Below are 24,357 nucleotides of genomic sequence, written 5' to 3'. Positions count from 1 at the left end.
TCAGGTAGAAAAATAGAGCGGGAGTAAAACTGAGTATGTTTGTGCTTTATTCATGTATTTATTACAAAGTATTAATCAAACCCATCAAAGTCATCATCCTCTGTTTCTGAATTAAACAGCAGCGCTAAATCAGACATGCCAATTTCCCATTCTTCGCTGTCAGTCACTTTCCGTGCAGCGCAACTCCTCAGAAATAATGCCGGCTTTTGCAAAAGCTTGAAGAACAGAGCCAGCAGACACTTTAGTCCAAGCATCTACAATCCATCCGCAAACGGTGGCGTAACTTGCCCGGCGCTGCCTTCCACTTATCCTGAAACTGTGGTCTCTGTCGGCCATCCATCGCTCCCACGCCGCTCGCAGCCTTACTTTGAACGGCCGCTTCACACCGATGTTGGGTGGTTGAAGTTCCTTTGTCAGACCCCCGGGATAACGGCGAGCACAGCGTTCATTTGATTCATCTTTTTTTTTCACATCGGCTGTGAGATGGGCACGCAGCGATGGTGATGCGTGGAAAAAAGCACCTGGTCTCCTCACATACACCTGCCTTTCATCATCTCCCCAGCCCGTTTCATAGATCAGCTTCTCTGATTGGTTGATGCGGCGCGTCCAGCAGCAAAACTTCAATTTTTCCATCTCGAGCAGCAGCAGCGCGTTGGCGGCGCGCTCCCGACGCGCTGCACCTGCAGCTCAAAACGCGCTGCAGGACCTTTTGCTGCACCTATACGCGCGTCAACCATTGACTTTGCATGTAAACTCGCTGCTTCTGCTGCACCTGCTGGGTCCGGTTCACACCGATGCCCAGCGGTTGAACAGCGAGCACAGGGTTAATTTGTTTCCCCATGTTTTTCACATCAGCTGTGAGATGGGCACGCATGGAGTTACATATTAACAGCGATGGTGATGAGTGGAAAAAAACACCTGGTCTCCTTACATTCAGCCACTCTTTCATCATCTCCTCAATGAGGTGGTCTCAAAAGTCGCAGTTACAACACACATAGGGCGCACCGCACCATAGGGCGCACCGCACATTTTGAGGGGAAAAAAAGACGTTTAAGTGCGCCTTATAGTCGTGAAAATACGGTATAAGTATACATAAAATGTGAAAACATTCATAGTAATAACTGGGTTATGTTAGAAATAACTGCAACTACAGAAGATAATTTATAAAATGAATCCGCTTTGTGGTTTTCTTCAAAAGAAAAATGAAGATGATAGAGAAAGATGGATTCTAGATGGATGTTTATCAAAGCTCAAGGTCTGCAGATCTGTGTGCACCGAATGATAAACATCTTACCTTCAAACTAGAATAATGGATCTGACCTTCTGTGATTGACCTGAAGAGTGAATACATAATAATATCACATCTGATGAGGGTATATACACCATATTATCCTTATTGTGACTCTAAAAGATCACTGTAATTTAGAAATATCAGACCCTAAAGGATATCCTTAGATTTGTATGGTTAATTTTCCTTCCCTCTCCTTTTAGATTTGTGTTGGGAAGAGAGAAGATGGAGAAGCGTTTCTGAAGCTGAGCAGTGGCAAGAAGAGGGGCCTGGTTCCAGCCGACTCCATAGAGGAGATCTGAACTTTATTTCCCTTCTACACTTTAAACTTTCAGCACCACACTCTGTCCTCTCTCTGGAGAAATGACCATCTAAGCCTCTGCAGTTGCACAGAAACACCTGCACACCACCGTCCTCGATAAACATGTTTTCTGAGAGAATTCGTCGACCGATGTCCTGCTCCTAAAGATGGAAGGGACTCTACGTTAAGATAAAGGGAAGCAGAGGTCAATCTGGCTTTAAACGTTTGGATCAGATTTCGTTTTGCTCGTCAAAAACACTTTTTCCAACTGTGGGAGGAGGATGAATCTTGTTATGGGAACATCATGGTTGTGTCAGTGTCCTTTTCTTGCTTCTACCCACTCTGTGTGTCTCATCACTATCTGCTCATTTCAGGGCTTTTTTTCCCCCTGAGGGTTGTTATATTGTACTGCTACTGCAACTAGAGACTCTTTGCAAGAAACGACCACTGCCATCTATTGAAAGCAACACTGCCACAAGAGCAACTTCCGGCTGAGATTGGAGGAGGTTGTGCAAACTTTAAGCCTGCATTAGACAGTAAACTAATAAATATAAAAATGCAGGATCATTTTTACAGGAAAATGTAAGGCTTCAAGGATCTTGTCACAAATGATCAAATTTGTATTTTACAGACTTTTCAAAGTGTGGTAGTATCTATAATAGGATTTGAAAATAATTCATCATCTTTTAAGTTTTAATGTGAAACCCTTAAACACGTAACGGGTAACAGCTGCAACTCAATGTTCAATAACCTGCTTGAATTTTGAAAGATTGCTTTAAAAACAACTGGTGTAAGATGATGGTACCCAATCATTTTATGCAGCCATTTTGCAGTAATTGTCTGTGCTTCAGTGGTTGTCTGTATACGGTATACACCCCTGTTATACTATGACATTTACCTTGTACAGTTTATCTGAAAATCAAATCAACTTAAAAATAAAAAGGTGCAATAACCTGGTTGCATAACTGTAATTTGCATAAATTACACATTTAATCGAAACTTTGTTGATAAACCTTTTGCAAAGGAAACCATAGTTAAAAAATTATAATAATCAAATTTTAAATCAGGTTCAAAATCGGGCATCTCCTCCTTACATATCGAAGGTACAATGCATACCAGAAAAAAAGGTTAATGCAGAAATTCATCACGCTTCAACAAAATATTTGCATCAAGGTCTGCATATTTTTGCAGGCAGGTAATAGCACCTCATATTTTTGTTGAAAAGGTTTGGAAGCAATTTGTCATGGTCTGTTTTTTTTTTTTTTTATCACAAAGCCCTGGCTTTTAAAAGCAGTGTGTAAATGTTTGGGTGTCTCTGTGGAATAAGAAAAAAAATCAAAGGAAGTTTGTTGAAAGAACCAGATCATTTAGAAGGAGCAGTCTCCGTTTTGAGCTTGATGAGAGCAGAGAGCACGAAGAAAAAGGTGTCAACAAGTGTGGAAGTTCAAAGCGGAAGACGCTGTTCTCCTGTTTTCACACACCAGCTCGCTGTGGACTGGGAGGTTGCCGCCTGCTGAGACTCTCTCAAGTCGCCGCAGCGTGCGTTACAAGTCCTGCCCGGCGTTTTTTAACACATTCTCTGCAGATGAAAACAACAGGGAATAAAACCGATCTGCAGCCATTGTTCCTGAAAATAAGAACAGCAACATTTTAAGGATCTCTCTGGCTGTGACAGAGTCTAAGTTTCTCTGACAGTTCAGAGGAAGAGGCGATGCAGGAAAAGAGATGACAGGATCGTTGAACCGTTATGAGTCAACTTGCACTGAGGTAACATTCATTCATTGATCAAATGTCAGCCTGACTTCCTCTCCTCCCAGTTTGAACTTTCCTGTCCTCTTGCTATTGATGAGGCTAGTCAGCTGTGGCATACAGTGAGCACATTCCTTCCTTGTAACCCGGCATACTTTGGATAGTTTAGACATCTATTATTATTATTGTATTCATATTGCAACAAATTTGATGCATTTCCTGCCAGACCTCCTTCTGCTTGAAGTAGAAAATCATAGTAGCCAATATAAGTAATAAAATCCATGTTTTGGCCTTTAAAAGGTAAAAGTAGCTTTATGTAGGAATTTTCAACATTTTAGTCTTCAAACCATATTGAACGTTCCCATAAGACTCGCAAGGTTTTCAATTTGTGTCTTCATCAAAAAGCCTCAATAACAGAATATCTTCAGCATCGTCTTCAGTCATTATTACCCTGTGAAAGATGGATAAAAAGCCTTAAAATATCATCAGAATATTATTATTATAGCATATATTGCAGTTCATTGGTTCTACAGTTTACAATGAAAAGAGTAAGCTTTTACTTTAAGAATATTAATTCCTAAATGAGAGTTATTCCATTCTACGAATGAATCCTTTTTTTAATGACAAAGATAAAATAATGTCATCCCCAACAGTTTCTAGATTCAAGATTAATGCAACTGAAGCCTTATCATCATTATTTACTCTAATATGGGTCAGTATAAGCCATTCTGACCCATTCCAGTGGTCATAACAATAGTTAAAGTATACCAAAAATGGGAGCATGAGAAAATGTTGATTTTGGCTTTTGTGCACAAATAACCAAGATGGGCTAAAGAAACTGTATAATCTGATGCCGCAAAGTCTCCAAAACAACACTTAAATGATTAAACGATCATTAAATAATCTAAATACTGAATACCTTTTTGGAGTTTTCTTTAATATGTATGAGATGATTAGAATAAAATTAAAAAGGTGCTTAATGCTCACATCATCAAGGATGGTGGAGGATCAGTAATGCTGTGGATGTGTCCCTATTCTATAAACCTTGGGAACCTTGTTAAGCTGAAAAAGATAACTGACAGTTAAATTTCCAATTTTAATTTCTAAAAAATTAAAATTGGGCCTCTGCCAGATCACAGTAGTGGTTTATAATGGCTCTCAGTTAAATATCTGAGCAAATTAACTCAGAACTTGTTAACCTGACCCTCCAATGGTCAACCTTTTCCCATGGCTATAACAAGCACAATTAAGGGGAGAACATTTTAGGAGAAAAAAGAAAAACTTTAATTGACACCCCAACCCAGGAAAAAAAAGACCTTTCATTAAAGGAGAGTTCTATCTTTTCTATTTTAGTGTAAGAGCAATAAACACAATCTTACTTTAATGCTTTTTAGACATCTTGAGCACAGGCATCAGTAACCATGCAGGGGACTGTGTAAAGGGGTCAGTTAATCTTGATGCGCACCAGCACCTCTTTTCTTTCGCTGCGTTGAGTTTGTGTCGTAACACACCTCTAAGATTTCTAAATGTGAATTCTATGTTTGTCTTGTGTCATCAGTAAATGTCTGGCTTCTTACCTCAATAAAATGTCTTTACACATCGTGGTTGTCCCATTTTTTGACACAACATGCATATAGTCACAGTACAGATCCTCATTAAGGTCCGCTTGACAGAAGACAGGGCATCTGGTGTTTTTCTGGTGCTGTGTTTTGGCTAAATGAGGCCACTTCTATTCTCTTACTGCTGTCCATGCATAATGCACCATCCTCCAGCCACGACCTCTGTGTCTGCTGTTCACAGAGGAATGCCAGACTGATGCTCAAGACAGCTGAAATATAAATAGCACTTAATGGCACTGCTGGAAGGAGTGTAATTATGGCATTTTTATTGTATTACCAGCAGCAACATGAATCAGCGGAGAAGTAACATCGTTTACTATGAGCAGACGTTTTATTTGCTAGTAGTTTTCATTCCACGTGAATAAGAATACTTTTGTCTGTTATGTATAATTCAGCTTACTAAAGTGGTGATATCTGCCTAGTGATGTGGTTGCAAGCATGGAGTTGTATGTTCTCCTTGTGCATAAGTGGGTTCTCTCCGGGTACTCTGACGTCCTCTAAGTCCAAAAATGTGACTTTTAGGTTTGTTGGGCTGTTTAAATTGTCTTTAGATGATAGTTTGTGTATGCATGGTTGTTTATTCAGGGTGTCTGTTTTGACCTGCAACGGACTGGCAGCCTGTCCAATTAGGGATGAGCTCTTTAGTGATGGCTGAGAGACAAGCATTAATAGAATATTCATGTTTTCATTATTCTGAAAACACGACGGGATGCTCTGCACCAGATTTAGCTAACAGTTATTTTCCATCTGTAGCCATTAATCGAGTCACATAACTATTCATTCTCCACCATAGAAATTGCAGTAAGAAAGATTATAGTAAGAAAATCTACTATAATCATACAATAAAAGCTACATACTGGTTCTCAACCACATCATACATGAACATTTTAAATCAACCACACACCAATCCAGCATACAGGTAATCCATCATGCTGAATTCACTCATACCAAAATTAAAAGCTACTTATTATTGGCCAATTCAATAACTCAGAAGCGATTGTGTTAGCCATAAGAGAGAGTGCCATAGTTGTTGCAAGTTTGTGTGAAAGACAGAAGAGAGCGTCCAATCACAGAGGATCTGAGCGGGATGGTAAAATCTGAATTAGCAGCTGATCAAGATTTTCTGATTGAATGATCTGAACGAAGCTGAAATAATTATTTTAGAGAAGATGGAGCAGTTTATGTAAAATTCAAAACAGCAGTAGCAGTTGGGAGAAGAGCATTATGCTTTCAACATTTAACAAATTGAGTCTAAGTTGGTTTGTTTTTTTGTATATTTATATAGAACAGGGGTCCGTGATGCTCGAAGCAGCCCATCCTTTAAAACATGGAGCTGTGGATCTTTATTTATAGTCATAAACTTTTTGTTTCTTGTCCACAGCTTCAAAAACAATAGATTGAATTTTGACTTAAGAGCTTGTTGGTTTAGTTTACCACCAAGAGAGGCAGTTGCACACCTCCATTAGCACTTGACAGAACTACCCATCTGCTGTGACTCAGAGCACAGCAAGTCTTCTCAGTCTGATGAAACTTTGCCAGTGTGAGAGAAAGCTGAACAGTCCTATCTTTCTCTCCCTCCGCCAAGACAATCTCATTTAATCTTTTCCTGGCATGGTCCACCTATCCATCACTCGCTTCCTTACTCCGGTTTTACAGCCGCAGACCAGTTCTCGATCAAGAGTCTTCCACCCAATCAGCTCTTTCTGACCTCCTCCATCATATTTTGTCATTGTAATCATAACAGTAGTTTCTTTCATTACTTCTTATTAAGTTATTTTAAAAGTCTACCCACACCTAGCCTGACTGAATCACAGAGAGAAATATGAGGATGTGATGAAGGTTCCTAGAGTGAAGCAGCCTATTAATAATGACTCATTTCTCCTGGCAGCTTGGCCATATCCTGGCCATAATGTCCACTTTCTAAGGTAGTAAACGGGGGGAAATAATGAAGGCCAGGTGTAAAAGGGTCATATATAAAATTTAGCCAGGCATCATATCGGCTGACCTAACATGCACCCTGCTTGCGCTTCTGTATAATAACTGTCTGCCATCATTATTCATACAGTGTCCCCTGCTGCTGTTATTACATCCTCAACCTTTAGAGCCGCCTTCATGTTTGTTTTAGGATTCAGTGCCTCAGAGGCTCAGTTCAGGGGAACGATGAACCATAGGAAAAGAGAGGATGTCTGAGAGCATCAGCTGCTGTAGTGAACACTGCCATCCCATTTACCTTTCATCCACACTGATCAAAGGATTACACATCATATCCCAACCTCGATTAAGCTCTTTGCACCTTATTATACACGCACACCCCTATCTACATTATTTAGGGAAGCACAAAAAGAAAAAAATACATATGGGGTACCACAATACTTTGAGATCAGTAAATCATTTTTGAATTGACATGACTTGAATTTAATTAATTGCACTGAATGGATTTAAACTTACTAGACTTGAATAAATGTAATAGAATAGACTTGAATTGAACAGAACTGAACTGAATTCAATTTAACTTAATTTCATATAACTGAATTAACTGAGCAAGCTTACATGGTTTTTATGGTAAGGTATGCTTAAATCCATTTATCTGCCTGTCTGTCTGTCTGTTTGTCTTTCCGCAAATTGTCTCATCTGTGTGCTTCATCTACACTATAATGCTTAATAGTTTGTTGTAGCAAAATAATCTGTTGTTTGCAGTAATATAATCATACTCTGTATTAAAACCTAGTGGAAAAGCCCCATAATGATCATATATCTGTGTGCTATACACATTTAATACCCTCATATATAGATTTGTGCATACTGAAGTTTTCACACCATTTGACTTGACGTAGCAGAGGAAGCAAATACAAACAAAAGCAGCTGTCTAGGGAATCCAACTGCTCAAAATATAGAGGCCATTAATGGAAAGTTATTCTAGGAATAGCAGGTAATCACAGGTTTCCAACACACCCACCCACGTGAAATAACCTGTCCCTGATACTTGCTGAGAGAAATGTAAAGAATTATTTCCTCAGCATTGTGAATAACATACCATTAATGCTTCTTTGTCGCCCACACAGGAAGCGAATGCAACGCAAGTGGTCCTCTACTTCAAGCAATATGCAAATGATGGTGCTGTTACAAAGAGGGACAAAAACAATTTACTGTATCTTGTGATTGCATGCGCGTAGTTTGAAAATAGCACAGAGGCTGGGCTAAAAGTCATCTTTCTATTCTGGTTTTACATCTCCTCCATTTCACCTCGATTCACATTTCTTATTACTTGTGCAAAATAAAACAAAAGAAAGTCATTAAGCAAATACACATATAATCACTGAACAGGTTTTTTTTTTAAATAAAACAAAACATCCGAAACACAGAGAACATTCAAAACGCACATGATTACAAACTCAAGGCCAGCGAGGATGAAGTCCGAAAAAAACAACAAAAAACTAGTTTACAGAAGAATGAAATGTGAGGCAGATTTATGTCTCTCCATCTTCTGTAGAGCTGCAAAAATAGCAAAAATGATGATAGCTCATTTTCAGCCTGCCGAAGATTTAGCTGTGGATTTGTGAGTGCTTCAAAAGAAAGGATGAGACAGCCATAAAGAAGATTGTACCAATGGAAAACCTTCCTTTTGCATTTTAAAATAAAGATCCAAATCATCTTTGATGTTTCAGCTCGGTGTACTGACAGCACTTACAGCTGAGGAGACTTACCCATGAGCAAATATTTGTTTCGTTGGTAACTAAAAAAATCAAATTAAATCTTTTATATCAAGCTCCTTTTACTTTGTTCTCTAAATTTGACAAGAAGATTGAGCATTTGACAAATGCATATTTTTCTAAATGTATCCAATGGGTAAGCAGATAACAGGACAGTGTTATGCTGCTTTTCTAAATTGTTTTTTATTTTATAAAAAAAACAACTTTATTTTTCTATCATATACACAATATGGGCAAAAGTACTCAATCACCCATCCAAATATTGGAAATTATCCTTTCCAATCACAGTGATAACCAGAGGTGTATAAAAAAGGCACCTAGATATGCTGCACCAACATAAATTTGTGAAATTATGGGTCGCTCTCAGGAGCTCGATGAATTTCAAGTAGGTACTTTGATGGGATGCCACCTGGGCAGGAAAAATCCAGCGGTCAAATTTCCTAACCCATATATATGTATACATATATATAGTTACAAAGATCACAATATTAACACTTACCCTCTTTGTTTTATATATATTTATAAAAAAAAAAAAAAACTCCTCCTCACCGATCGGGGGTGGTCTTCCCCCCTTTTTCCTCCAAGCTCGGGTCCTCTACCAGAGGCCTGGGAGGTTGAGGGTTCTGCACAGTTTCTTTGCTGTTCCTAGAACTGCTCTCTTCTTTACCGAGATGTCTGATGTATTTCCAGGGATCTGCTTTAACCAATCGTCACTGCCCCGAGGGCCCCAATGACCACGGGCACCACTGATGCCTTGACCTTCTATGTTTCTCCAGCTCTTCTCTGAGCCCCTGGTATCTCTCTAGTTTTTCATGTTCTTTTTTCCTGATGTTGCAGTCACCTGGTATTTCTATGTCTACCACAACAGCTTTCCTCTGCTTCTTGTCCATCTTGACAATGTCTAGTTGGTTTGCCATTACCATTCGGTCCGTCCATATCTGGAAGTCTCACAGGATCTTTGCTCGGTCATTCTACCATTTTGACCTTGGGGTTTCCAGCAAATACTCTGCACAGATGTTCCTGTATACTATTCCAGCCACTTGGTTATGGCACACCATGTTAGCTTACCCTGCCAGCATCTTACACCCTGCAGTTATGTGCTGGATTGTCACAGGGGCCTCTTTGCACAGTTTGCACCTGGGGTCTTGTCTGGTGTGGTAGGTCTGGGCCTCTATTGGTCTGTGCAGCCATGATGAGTGCCTCTGTGCTGTCCTTCAGTCTATCTATCTATCTATCTATCTATCTATCTATCTATCTATCTATCTATCTATCTATCTATCTATCTATCTATCTATCTATCTATCTATCTATCTATCTATCTATCTATCTATCTATCTATCTATCTATCTATCTATCTATCTATCTATCTATCTATATATATATATATATATATATATATATATATGGACATCCATATATATCTATATATATATTTATTTATACAATGATTGACGCCATGCTGAACCAAGATCACGACAGGTAGATAGACACTCCATATGAGACACTCCAGTTATTAAACATGTGATAACTATGAGTGACTGACAGAGGAGTCAGTACTGATGACTGATGTTTTAAGCTGGACACTGACTTATCAGTTCTCTGCCCCTCATCACTGCTGATTAGAGAGAGACCAGCGTAGACGCCCCCTTGAATCTTTGATTGCCCTTACATTTGTACGACACAATCTCTCTTTAATTAAAGCCAACTAAGACAGCCCTCCCCGTGCTCGTGCACACACACACACTAACAGAAAAACAAACTATATGCTTCATTAAAGAAACATGAGCTCCAGGTCTCCCAGTGAGCCCTCTTTCGCTTTCTTGCAGCTCTTCTTCGTCTCTCCTAGAATAAGCAGCCAGAGGTGTTGCTTGTGGCGGAGCGTTGCTCTACGAGCTGGAACTACTGCAGCACACAAACAAAGCTGTTACAATGAACAACTCAAATCATCCTTCTCTCTGCAAAGATGACCTTTACTTTGGCTTCAGCAGATACATAAATCCAAACAAAGGGCCTGGAATAAAAGGTAGAAGTACTTGTTAGGTTTTAAACTGCTCAAATCTCAATTTTGGTTAATTTGTTGTGAATTTATTTGGCTGCTATTTATTTTACCAGGAAAAAAAATTTTTTAGGGGGTAAATATTGTATTTGTGGGTGAGTACATATAAATCTCTAGGTCCCTTTACTTACAACTGAATGACGCATCCCAAACAGAAAAGATGGATGACTTTTTTTTTTGCATAAAAAAGGAATTTTTAAAGACAAAAATAAAGGAAATGGAAATGTAAAAGTCACTCTGAAAGAATTAATGACCCCTTTGATTCCTTAACTTACATTTCTGTGCCTAATTAAAAGAGTTAACATGATCTTATATTTACATTTGAAGAGTCCTTTAACCCACACTCACCCTATCTTTAGCCTGATAGCACCAAGAGCATAAAGTCAGAGAAATATATCTAAATGAAATCACATCTTTCACAATTTTGGGGGGAATAAAACTGGAATTGCAAAATGTTTACGCTTTCGGGAGCTGGTTGCTGTATGACAACTAAAATAGGGTAGACTAAAAAAGGTTGATATGGATTGTGAAACTGTTCTTGCAGAAGACATCTGAAGAATATCAAGCTATGCTGTAACTATCATTTCAGTCCGTGGACAGCACACTAAAAAAAGGATCCACAACCAAAGGCCCGTAGGACTCAGAAAAATAGTTTTTGCCTCAATACTTTTTAGCTTTTATAGGGAATTTAAGATGGATTTTATTATTATGTTTTTATATATTACATTAATTTAAAGAAGAAAGCAGTAATGTTTAACTATCCTGTTCAGTTGCATTCTTTTTCTTGTTTTTACTTCAGCCAAGGTTACAGTTTCTTTTCATTGAGGTTCTGTTTTTCATATACATTGGTTATGGTTTTCACCTGAGGGGAAAAATAATTCTGTTTCAACATTTGGAAGAAATAAACAAGTAAAACTGCCAAGTTGTCTGCACATATATCCTGTCTGGAACTGTGTTAGTCCCTGCTTTTCCCCATAGATGAGGCTGAGGATCTAACAGCAGCCACAGTAGTTCTAAAAAAAAAAAAACGTTCTTTAGACAGACAGTAGATCTCTTTGGGAATGCAGAGCAGTCGTTTATTTATAGATAATAAAATAAAGTCCTTGAAAAAAGAACACACCAAATACAGTAAAACATAGTTGCGTCTCCATCTTGCTGCTGGGTGGCTTTGCTACCTCTGGAACAGGAAGCACTGAATCTGTCAAAAGCAGATTTCAGTCGGATTATGTTTATGGCATATCAGAGCCAGACACAATCAAGACAAAGTTTTTATCTAAGAAACGTTCAAAATTCACAGCTTTTAAAGAATAATTTATTAACTTAAAGCATTGTGCACTGAACCTCCCCCCCAAAAAAACAGTGCATCTTAAATTTGCTATTCAGCAGCATCACTTTAAAATCAGATGACTCCAGGTTGCATGAGACCGTAAGCAATTTTTCATTTAAGTACTGACTTTAATTAGACACAAATAAGGAAATAAGTACTGTTGCACTGATACCAGTATTGGGCGGGGCCTTGATCCCGCACTAAAATGTTGGTATCGGTATCGGTGAGTACCAACAAATACGGCACCGATACCATTTTGAGAGCAAAAAGTTTATTCAACTTTTCTCATCCATTCCAGGTAGGCAATAAAAAGTTCTACTGGATTCACTTTGTATTGTCCTTTGTATTTTTCCTGCTTCACAAAGGTAGGCAGCAGCTTGACAAAGCCATGATGGCAATAATTTTACATCCAAGTAGTATGCAGTTCTTCACATATACAGTTAGGGCCAGAAATATTTGGACAGTAACACAATTTTTGCTAGTTGGGCTCTACGTGCCACCGCATTGGATTTGAATTGAAACCTCTACAACAGAATTCCAGTGCAGATTGTAACGTTTAATTTAAAGGGTTGAACAAAAATATCTGATAGAAAATGTAGGAATTGTACACATTTCTTTACAAACACTCATTTTAGGGGCTCAAAAGTAATTGGACAAGTAAACATAACCCAAACGAAATAGTTTTTTTTCAATATTTTGTGACGAATCCTTTGGAGGCAATCACTGCCTTAAGTCTGGAACCCATGGAAATCACCAAACGCTGGGTTTCCTCCTTCTTAATGCTTTGCCAGGCCTTTACAGCCGCAACCCAGACACATCAATTTTAAACAGATTGTATTGGTATGGTATCGGGGCCAAAAAATGGCATCGGCGCAACACTGGTAATATGTAAGTTTAAAATTGTTTTGAGCAAATCTGTGTTAAAACTGGTAAAATGTTTTAGATTTAAAATCCAGTGAGAATGACACACTTCACGTTTGTTAGAATTTTTTGCACATTTAGAGATTTAGAGATAGTAGACTCTATAACTACGGGAGACATTTGTAACATATTTCTCCTGAGAAAAAAGTGTTTCAGCAAACAAAGGAAGACAATAGCTCAAACACATGCTGAAAGGGCCTTAGACACCTCTGCCTTGGGAGACATTCTTCTTTTAGACTAAAGTATATCACAGAAAGATAATCAGGACACTTGAGGAAAGCAAGCCTTGAATGAAGAACTTTTTCATGCTGTTCTCTGTCTAGCATCAGATAGCCATGCGCTATAAGGACAGCCCAGATATATAACTTCAGGTTTGACACAAGCATCAAAAGGGAAATTTTCCCCATGATAATTACAACAGGTTTGAATGGAAAGAAACCAGATTTTTCCTCAGTTTTGTTTAAAACATCCTGACACCTATGCAGAAGCCTTTATCAAACCTAGAGGCTTGCTGATGAGTAACATGGGGTCTTCAACCATTTAATCAACCCAGAAGTATACTGTATACACATCATGTATTCTTCTCCTTCTACTGCATTAATCTCTTGTTGCCCTTCCCTCTATACCTACACTTCCTTTCTATAAAACCTTTGACACCTCTGATAGGCCTGATTGATAGCTTATTGTTAGCTCTGATATTAACTGCAATGTTACACCCTATTTCCAAGTGTCTTTGAATAAAAGCATCTGCTAAATGTACGAACATAAACATATGTAATGTATGGGATCTGAATGAATGGGGCTCCAAGGCAGGAGTTCGCTTATATAACGGACAAGCTCTATTCAAAACAAATAGACTGCCAGAAGCTACAGGTAGATGTTGAACTCTTAATATTTCTAAATGTTTAGCTCAACAAAAATGATGCAAGGCAATATCTGGTATTTTAATTTGTATAAAATCCTCAAAATCTAGATTTATTCCAGTAATAATCCATTTCTCTGCAGCTCCGACTGCAGAGAAATGGATTATTAAGTTAGTCATTAATCATAGTCCTGTGTTTTGTGAGCATGTTTAGCATGCTGCTGCAGCTAATGATGCAGAAGAAAACAAAAAACATTACCAGTTTGTGACACTTGGATAAAGTTTACTCTGAATTAGCTCAAAAATTAGTCAGTCTTAGTTGTCACTTTAATGAGCTACTGAGACTGTTGAGGTTGAAGATGACATCTTTTTAGTATTTCAGTTCCAGTCAAAACACTGACATCAAAATTCAATATGGTGGCCGCCTCAAATCTGTTGGTATATATCTGAAAAAAGTCTGTTCAACATTTTGTACCTCTGCTTGTAAACATTTTGCAACACTTAAAATAAGCACAAATTTATTGTTTTTAGTTGGTATTGTGACCTGCAGTTATCTGCCTCTTTGGGAACAACAGTTTGCTGACTCTTCGGGGTCCCCAGTAACATCACTTAGAAAAAGAAAAAACAAAAAGCACTTTTAGTTGATGCCATTAGTATTACCACTATACCTATGGTTAATTGCTTTTTTAGAAATGTTTCAATTCCTACCAATTGTTTTGTTCATAAGGTTGCCCAGCAGAGGATGTACTTCCTGCGGCAGCTGAAGAAATTCAACCTGCCCAGGACAATGATGGTGCAGTTCTACTCCTCCATCATTGAGTCCATCCTCACTTCCTCCATCACTATCTGGTACGCTGGTGACACCGCTAAGGACAAGAGCAGACTGCAGCGTGTCATCCAGTCTGCAGAGAAGGTGATTGGCTGCAACCTCCCATCTCTCCAGGAGCTGCACGCCTCCAGGACTCTGAGGCATGCAGGGAAGATTGTGGCTGATCCCTCGCACCCCAGTCACAGATTATTTCAGACACTTCCCTCTGGCAGGAGGCTGCGGTCCATCAGGACCAGAACCTTCTATCTTGTTTTGTTTTTTGTCTGCACCAACAACACCAAGTCAAATTCCTTGTAAGTGCAAACCTACTTGGCAATAAACTTGATTCTGATTCTGATTCTGATACCATTCTGTGGGTCAAAAGCCAAATTGTAGGGGCCACCAGGACACATTAGGGGACCTCGGGAAATTACAGGACAAATAAGAGACAGATATGCAAAAATATCTAAATGTTATTTTAATTATCATAACAATACATTTTTCAATCATTTTAAAGAAAGATAAGTTGCAATAACATATCATATTAAAATGACACACTCTGGGGATTTATAACTGAACTCTAAGGCTCTTCCCTGTCGAAGCTTCTTTATACAGTAGAAAAACTTAGAGTTTGTTTTTAATTAAAGGTATTTCAAACAAAACATGGAGCAGGTCTATGGATAATGGCATGTGTGCGGCAATGACAAACATTAAGCCAAGCCATCCCACCACACACAAATGGTTGATTTTTTTTTCGTTCTCCTCTTGTAATAAACAGTTTGTTGGAGAAGTCTGTGTCACTGGAAAATGATAGTGCTGAAAAACAAGCAGTCAACATTCTGATGGAAAAGAAACTGTTGATAATTATTGATAATTTAATAAAAGCAAGAAAATTTTTCTAAAACTAGATTTTATTATACATATTTTGTAGCATTGTATGTAGGTTTACTGCCTGAACCTAATGCAGTTTTGTGGGCTGAGGCATGAAATGTTTGACAACCTCCGTAGTGACCCCCGTTGTAAACAAGGCATGGTTATGTTGACAGTACCAGTCATCATCAGTATATTGCATCAATAACTGTCACTGGGGCTTTTAGTGTCTGATTTATGTTAACCGTAAGTAATAAATACCCTCTAAAAGAAAAGCAGTACAACTTTAAGCATTGCTGTTTAGTTTTTTTTTCAAATGTATATCTTTTCAATCCAGTATCACTACAGTATTTTATAGTTTTGTGTTATTTTTAGCCTCCATTTCATTTGATGCCCACTAAATTGCATTTCTGAAACATTTGCCTAAAGGGTTGCATAATCCCAGGCTTTTTTTCTGCTTCATATGACCTTTCCCTCACTAAAACTAATTGCTCAGAATAACATGGCTGCTAATAAACACTGGTCCCTGCTGTTTTCGCTGCATTTTCGTTTATAATGAATCGAGAGCTGGTTAAATTCAATCAGAAACTATTTGTGTCTCTAATGCAAATCCCATGGGCAAAATTTAAAAACGTTAGTGGGAGCAGAAAGGTCTTAGTCATGTCGCAGTTGATTTAATCACATCTTTATTATCTGACCTATTGGATGAATGATTGCACAGTAGCTCCAACTTTCTTCATATCTACACGTTGAAAAACACGACTGCTGTCTCACTCCCTGATTTGATCGCTTGCAGCACTTTTAATTACTGGTGGAGCTTGAGTCAAGTACAAGGTTCTTCTCAGAGGCCACCACTTTGATTGATGAAGCAGCAAACACGATGAATATGAGGAAATGAGGACATCACTGGAGGTTCTAATGTGCCTGTCAACAAAAGGAAGTGTAATCAAACCAAGATTTGTGGGTCTGGTTATCAGGTCTCATCGTTGGTAACACAGATCATCGGCTGAGAAAATCATTGCTAATCAGATCAAAATGGCTCAGACTTTCTGCCGAGATGAATCATGTCAGCAAGTCATGCAGAGATGCTCTGTTTGCATTAATGACTGAGTTACACAGTTTTATGTCACAGTGAAGGAGCACTGCAACAAAAGCGTAAAAAGGCATTCAGTAAATATTTAGTTCTCTATGTTGCATTGAACAGGAACAACTGTTTAATATCTTTAAATAGTCATCAGAAGCATTTCTTCAGGCTTCCAAACTGTCCACCAAAGTGTTATCTTGGACCTTTGCGAACATTTAAGTTATTCTATTGTTCCTTTCTTTCCATAATATTTTAATTAGTTAAGATTGAAATTGGTGTAATCTTTAATGGACAAATTTGGATAAGGATTGTGACTAAATTTTTCAATCACTCATTTGTTAATCCACAGTCCAAACAAAAACCACAGTAAGCAGTTAGCAACGGTTCTGCAGGGCTTCTGATGCATTTCAGCAGCAGAAGCTCAAAGAGTTTCAAATCTGTAGACACCATGAGATCTGAGATTTGTGAAACTCTTTTATTTTATTTTGTTTGTCTGCTTAAGGTGATGGTTTCTTTGCACAAGGTGTTGATTATTTCAAAGAACGCAGGATGTTCAACACCCTACTCTTTCTACAACGTTTGGAAAAGATTTGGGCCTTTAACATTACAGATTAGCTCACAAATTTAAAGTAATAGAGGATGATCTTTTATTTCCGGTAGGATTATCTTATCAGTGGTCCTCCTAATTGTCAATCATTCTGGTGATATGTTTACTTAAAGCCATCCTACGTTCTCGTCCCATCAGATATCTTTTTCTGCGCATGTGCACTTTGAAACCGTTGCTCACCACAAATATGCGTCTTAAACAGTCGATGAAGCTCACCTTTCTCACCGCAAGTCTATGAAAATGGCCGAGGGGCGTAAGAGAAAAAGTGCCTGCAAAGTATTTGAGAAGAAAAGAAAGGCTTCAGAAGAGGCAGAAATCTCCTGGAATGCTTTGCACGTAGAGCTCTACTTGCAAAGCATTATGGGATTTGCAGTCACAGCGGCCCGCTGTTGCTACCCGACAGCAGCGACAAATAACAAAGAAGGCGCAGGCACCGCACGGTGGAGGAGGAGTTACATGACCAACGGAGCAAAAAGCAGTGATCATCTGTCCGAACGGTAAGTTAACTGAGTTTGCTATGAAGTGCACCATATAGTCGTACGTGGACACAGTAATCTTGTTTGAGCTATGAGAACAGCACTTTTGAAACAGGGCCTGCACAAGGAGAATTGGGCTCATGCATGCTCTTGCACATGCATTTTTTTTATAAGTGGAGAGGGCGAGTCTTTTAAAAAATCCTCCACAATACCTTTAACATGCAGATGAAGAACTAATCACATATTCATCTTTATATGACAGACCCAAGAAGGATTTGGTGGACACTATACCATCACATTTGTGATGTTAGGGTATCTTGCATGTTAACCAACACATTTTTTTCTAATAAATAATAGGAATTCATGTTTTTCAGTACATAGTAGCTTTTGGTGTAACAGAAGATAAAGAAAGATATGAAGGATGTAAATGCTTAACGTTTATATTTCATCATCAGCGAGACAAATTCCTTAACTTACTCTGTTCACATCATAGATTGTTCTTCATATGCCTTTTTATGATGAAAAACATTGTAAGGCACAATGATTTAAGAGCGTTTTACAATGAAAAAACAACTCATAGAGATGGGTGAAGGAGAGAATGGTCAGGATAGAGCTTTGATGCATAAAGGGTCATGATTTAACAATTTAAATAAGATGATAAACAGCCAACCTGCTAATAGCAAATCACTTAGGGGCATTAATAACAACGGGGTAAGGGTAAATGCATAATCTTTCTTGTCATGGCAGTCGACCCGATGTGCAGGACAAAATAGTCAATTATGCAGTGGTCCAGTGGAGATAACAGCTTCGACAAAAATATGAGACAGGCGGAAGGAGAAAAAAAAAAAACAAACACTATCAATCTCTGTCCTCTTGGATGACTTTCAGCCTGCTGGTCACTGCTGTTTCTGCTCCAGTTTCCTAGAAACTGAGGACTCCTGCCTACAAACACCATTTTAAAATGGGATCAATTTGCTTTGGTAAATTTTTGTCCACTGCAGATGATACAGTACACACTAAGTGTTATTAGTCCCCATGCTGTCATTGTTTTATTGAGTCTTTATCGTTGCTCATGGACTTCCTGCACCATTAACTTTCACTCAAAGCCAGTAGCAGCCAGTAAATTGAGGCTTAGAATGCTTAAACATTAGCTGAGAATTAGGGTTGAGGTACAATAAATTATGTATTATAATCACAAAAAGGTCAAATAACTAATACTAGTAATTACTTTGAAAATAAAATCTAATCATTCAATTTGTATGTCAGGAGTTTTTTTATTGCATTGTGTTTGAAATTGAAGAAATAGGCTTTTTTGGGTTGGAATTCTACATTTCTGTTTGACAAAGGATGTGTCTGATAAAATCATTGATCTGTGGTACTACAGTGTCGAGCAATTGAGCACTTAGCATGTGTGAAAGTGTGAAAAATTCTCAGAAGACATCCGATTAGCGGGATATTTAGTGGACTCTGTGCAGACCAGTAAAGCTCATCCACATCAAATCCACATCAAATTCAAACATCACTTGTTGTGTGCACTGATGCACAGTCCTGTAGGAAGAGGGAGGGGCCATCTTTAGACTGCTCCTGAAATGTTTTACCATTAAATTATCCAAAATATTTTGGTATGCACAAAAGTTCACATTTTCTTGTCATAAAACTGGCAACATGATCGTCCCTTCCCCAGATATTGCACTTGGAACAAGACCAGACACCTACCTTTTACATGGCAACTGTGTTCTAGAGATATATGCATTTAAGTTCTTTAATATTTAATCAAATAACTTTCAGTCTGTGTGTTTAGACAACAACTAAAAAAGAAATTAAACCACTAGCATTGTCAAAGAGCAAACTAAATGCATATGGAATAAATTTGCAACAAGTTTTATTTAGAATATTGGAATTTATCAAAAAACGTATTTAACTCCAACTAAATTTTATTTCCGTTCAAAATTCTTAACTAAGCTGGTGAAATTTAACTGCTAATCTATGGAAGCATAAATTAAGAAGGGACAAATACAAATGGTTGAATGCGATCACCAATGTAAATCAGAGGTAGATTAAACATTATTTTGGGAAATAATAAGTTAGAGAATGATTTGCATCATAAGAAATCAATAACCATTTGGATCTGTGATTCTTAATGTCATGTGATTTTCTTTATCTGGAAATAACAAAAAAAAAGGGTTAGGAACTTTTTAAAAAAATCATCACTGCATTTTTTTGGGGGTCGATCGGTAACTAACAAAGCTGCTAACTTAGTTAGAGGAGTACAGTTAGTCATCAACTGAACCAAAAGAATGAACTGTGCTTGAGAAAGATGCTTAGGGAAGAGCTATCTGGCAGTAGCAGCAAACAGATACAAATGGGATTTTTTTTAAATGAACAGCCATCCATCCATCCATCCATCCATCCATCCATCCATCCATCCATCCATCCATCCATCCATCCATCCATCCATCCATCCATCATTTGTCCGTCAGGGCACAGGGCAAAAAAAAAACATCTACACCGAAGGTGACATTTAGAGCCACCAACTAACTTAAGAGTGATATTTTTTGGACAGTAAGGGCCGGATTTATCAAGATCCAATTTTGCGTGCAGTAATTTGCGCTCGCAAACTGGAATTTTGCGCGAGGGGCTGAACCATGGTTTGCGGGTGATTTAACAAGAGTGATTGCGTAACTGGTGGAAGGTGCAAAACTGTTGGAGACGCCCTATTTAAATGATGGTTTTGCGCGTTTTGTGGTTTGCGGCAAAGTAGTTTGTAGTCTGTACAAACTAGTGCATTAAGAATTTTAAATCTTACAGTGACCCCCAACAAAAAAAATAAATAAGTAAATATATATATATATATATATATATATATATATATATATATATATATATATATATATATATATATATATATATATATATATATATATATATATATATATATATATATATATATATATATATAAATTGGCAACCTTTATTCCCTAAGGTGGTATGTGCTGCAGTAAAAAAAAAAAAAAAAAAAAAAAAAAAAAAAAAAAAAAAACATGTTTTGTATTGGCCTGTGACTGTGGATGAGATCCCCGCAGCATTTGGCACGTTGCTCCACAGGCGCAGGGGGAGAACCCCGACCCCGTCGGACAGCACTTCTGAAAAAACGAGATTAGGAGATCCCAGCTCTCGCTGCAACCGTACGCTGGAATGACCCAGATGCAAAAAAGTGCAATGTTGCAAGGAGTTTCGTGATATCTGGTATTGCGTGGGTCCTCCTTGTGCCTGGCTCCAAATCCATTCGGAGTTCCCCCAACAGCTCCAAAATGGCAATGCTGGATAAACGATATGTTTTGATGATCGTTTCCTCATTCATTGCAAAAATATTCACACGGAGTGAAAAAATGCGTTCTCTGCGTCTCCTTGCTTTATTTCCATGTCTCCTTCTTGCGACAATAACCGCTGCCATGTGTGCGCAATTACGCATGCAGACCATTTGCACCTTCTTTTGAAACGTGTTAAATATAGAGTCAGATATCGTTAGCAAAATTGCGTTCAAGTTTGATAAATCACTTTGCGAGTGCTAAATTAATATATTTACATGTTCTCCTCCCACAAGACGCACTTTAGCGTGTAAACGCCCCATATTGCATATTCATTGCAGAAAAAGTACTAAATGGATCAGAGGCGCTATTTAGCACGTTTTAAAGACCAAATGCTTTTAGCACGCTGTTGATAGATCAGTTTGTACATTTTTTAGCGTGCGCAGTGAAATAGCTCACGTTTTAATACACGCAAACCTTTGATAGATCCGGCCCTAAGAGGAAGAACCTAGAAAACCCATACTTGTGCTGGGAGAACATGCAAGCTCTTTGCAGAAAGACCCAAAGTCAGGGACTGAACCAAGGAGCTTCTTGCTTCAAGGAAACAGGGGAACCATGTAGTCCATGTTTTCATTCATGTTTTAGCATGTTAGGGTAATAAGGGAATAGGAAAACACAAAACCTTGACATGACATCAGCGTTTAAACCCTTAATGATCTTAAGTTTATCACAACTTTATGATTAACACTTTAGGATCAGGTGGAAAGCATCTGCTGCGGCCATTGGCTGCACAGGAATCAGACCACAGTTTGGATCAACGTTTAAAAAATGTTGTCACCTGTCTGCTTGGTGGACATTAAACGAAGAACATTTTTTTATCGGGCCCAGCAGGGAGCTTCGGCATATGAGATTTTTTCTGAAAAGGGGTTGTTTCACCCACAGTATGTCAAAACTGCCTGTGATCCAGTGGGTCATCCATAATTCACAATCCCTTCCATGCTCATATTTGTCTCATGGCTGAGAAGCACAACAGCTTCAAACCCAGACTCATCCATAAGATTGTCAAAAGGAGAAGCAGGATTTGTCCTACCAGAGACTGAGCCTCGACAGCTCAAAAATCCATTGAAAACAGGCTTTACATCCCTGCAGCTGAAGCTTTGCATTGCATGGAGTGATTTGGCTTGAATGCAGCTGCTTAGCTCCCTATGCACTGTTTGGAGGTTTGTCACCATTGAGCTCAGCTCACAATGCATGTCAGGATCATGTGCCTCCATTTGGCACTCTGTGGCAGAGTTGCTGTATTTCTCATTCACTTCCATTTTGTTACAACACCACTGACACTTAATAGTGCAACATGTTAGTATTCTTTCATAGCTCCACGATGTAATTCACCTTTTCTGAGAACAACCGATCTGTCTACATGTTTTTGTGTTTGATGTTATACATCTGTAGCCGTGGAAACGATCAAAATGCCTGATTTGTTTGGATGAGTTGGAGAATAATTTTGGCAGCATAGCAAATATATTCATATATAGTCATCATTGGTGAGTCACACTAAGTTGCAGCCCAGCGAGGTGTTTACATATACAACAGCACCAAACCTGATGAGTAAGCTACTGTGGTATTGTATCATAGATTAATCAAGGGCACTAAGGAAAGCCCAGCATCTGTCTTCAGCATTTGCTTTGCTAAATGTTTAATAATATCCACCCTGATGTGGTCTTTAGTTGTTTCAACTATGCTCCCTCCTTGATCCAGCTTTATTTCAATCTGAAAAACTCACACAAAGAGAAAAGACAATTAGAAGACATTTATTGATACAATTACTTTTTCTTTGGCGCTCAGACCTCGGCAGAAAACATATTGCTTAATTTTGATCCATATGCATGAACAGGAGTAAAGTACAGGGATGTTTCCGCCCAGGCCTTAAAGTGGCTGGTCAGTCTGTAGACTGCTGATGAGACGGTCTGCTGAGCTTTCTGGGGAGATCCAGTGGACTGCGTGAGCTGATACTAGAGCTTCACTCAGGGACCTTGAAGATGGAAGTCCAGTTGGATATACAGGTAGAGACAATCTGTCCATGATGAGCAAGCATGAAGCAACAGTGGAAAGGAAAAACTCCCCATTGGAAAGAAACCTCTGGCAGAACCAGGCTCAACATGGCTGTCTTCTGCCCGACCGGTTGAAATGAGACCGGTTGAAATGACGCTCTGATGAAGCTTTAGCTACGATGGTGGAGGAGGAGCTGGAGGTTGGTTGAAACAGGGTCATCTGAATGACGTCACACAGCGCAACCACCGCCTGCGCACAGGAGCAGACAAGTTGCGGATCAGAGGCCGTTCAAGATGAACTTTGGATGCCGATTGTCTTTTGTTGAGGTATGGTTCAAAGCTGATTGGCTGTGTCACAGGTGGATGTAGGAGAGCAATCAGTTTCTTCAGTTGAACTACTGCCAAGGCTTAATTTCTGCACAGGATGTAAAAGTAGCTTCCACTATATATGTGCAGGACTGTGGATGCCGTATTAATTCTGCTGATATAGGGCCGGATCTATCAAAGGTTTGCGTGTATAAAAACGTGAGCTATTTCACTGCGCACCCTAAAAAATGTACAAACCGATCTATCAACAGCGTGCTAAAAGGATTTGGTCTTTAAAACGTGCTAAATAGCGCCTCTTATCCATTTAGTACTTTTTCTGCAATGAATATGCAATATGGGGCGTTTACACGCAAAAGTGCGTCTTGTGGGAGGAGAACATGTAAATATATTAATTTAGGACTCGCAAAGTGATTTATCAAACCTGAAAGCAATTTTGCTGACGGTATCTGACTCTATATTTAACACGTTTCAAAAGAAGGTGCAAATGGTCTGTATGCATAATTGCGCACACATGGCAGCGGTTATTGTCGCAATAAGGAGACATCGAAATGAAGCAAGGAGACGCAGAGAACGCATTTTTTTCACTCCGTGTGAATATTTTTGCAATGAAGGAGGAAACGATCATCAAAACATATCGTTTATCCAGCATTGCCATTTTGGAGCTGTTGGGGGAACTCCGAATGGATTTGGAGCCAGCCACAAGGAGGACCCACGCAATACCAGATATCACAAAACTCCTTGCAACATTGCACTTTTTTGCATCTGGGATCTCCCAATCTCGTTTTTCAGAAGTGCTGTCCGACGTTCTAAATGCCATGTCTCCCTGACGCCCTACCGGAGAACCCCGACCTCCCCCTTGCGCCTGTGGAGCAACATGCCAATGCTGGGGGGAAGCGTACGCGCATCATCTTATCCACAGTCACTTCTTGTGAGCCATTTGGTAAGTGCATTTTTCAGCTACATATCATCTTAGGGAATAAAGGTTGCCAAGGT

At 38.8% G+C, this 24,357-nt stretch overlaps 1 protein-coding gene across 1 annotated transcript in view; it reads left to right on the top strand.

Annotated features, from left to right (window-relative positions):
- The window catches only part of LOC119791291 (SH3 and cysteine-rich domain-containing protein 2-like), a 52,098-nt gene extending 48,454 nt beyond the window's left edge, over positions 1 to 3,644 (top strand). Inside the window, exon 12 of the mRNA XM_038297315.1 lies at positions 1,492 to 3,644. Coding sequence (XP_038153243.1) covers positions 1,492 to 1,590 — 99 coding nt within the window. The 3' untranslated portion in view covers positions 1,591 to 3,644. The remainder of the gene's footprint in view (positions 1 to 1,491) is intronic.
- The last annotated feature ends 20,713 nt before the right edge of the window (positions 3,645 to 24,357 follow it).

The sequence above is a fragment of the Cyprinodon tularosa genome, unplaced genomic scaffold, assembly GCF_016077235.1.
Source record: "Cyprinodon tularosa strain WSP-4 unplaced genomic scaffold, ASM1607723v1 ctg386, whole genome shotgun sequence".
NCBI lineage: Eukaryota > Metazoa > Chordata > Actinopteri > Cyprinodontiformes > Cyprinodontidae > Cyprinodon > Cyprinodon tularosa.
Note: the sequence above shows the minus strand (reverse complement) of the source record. Positions and strands in the feature narration are given on the sequence as shown.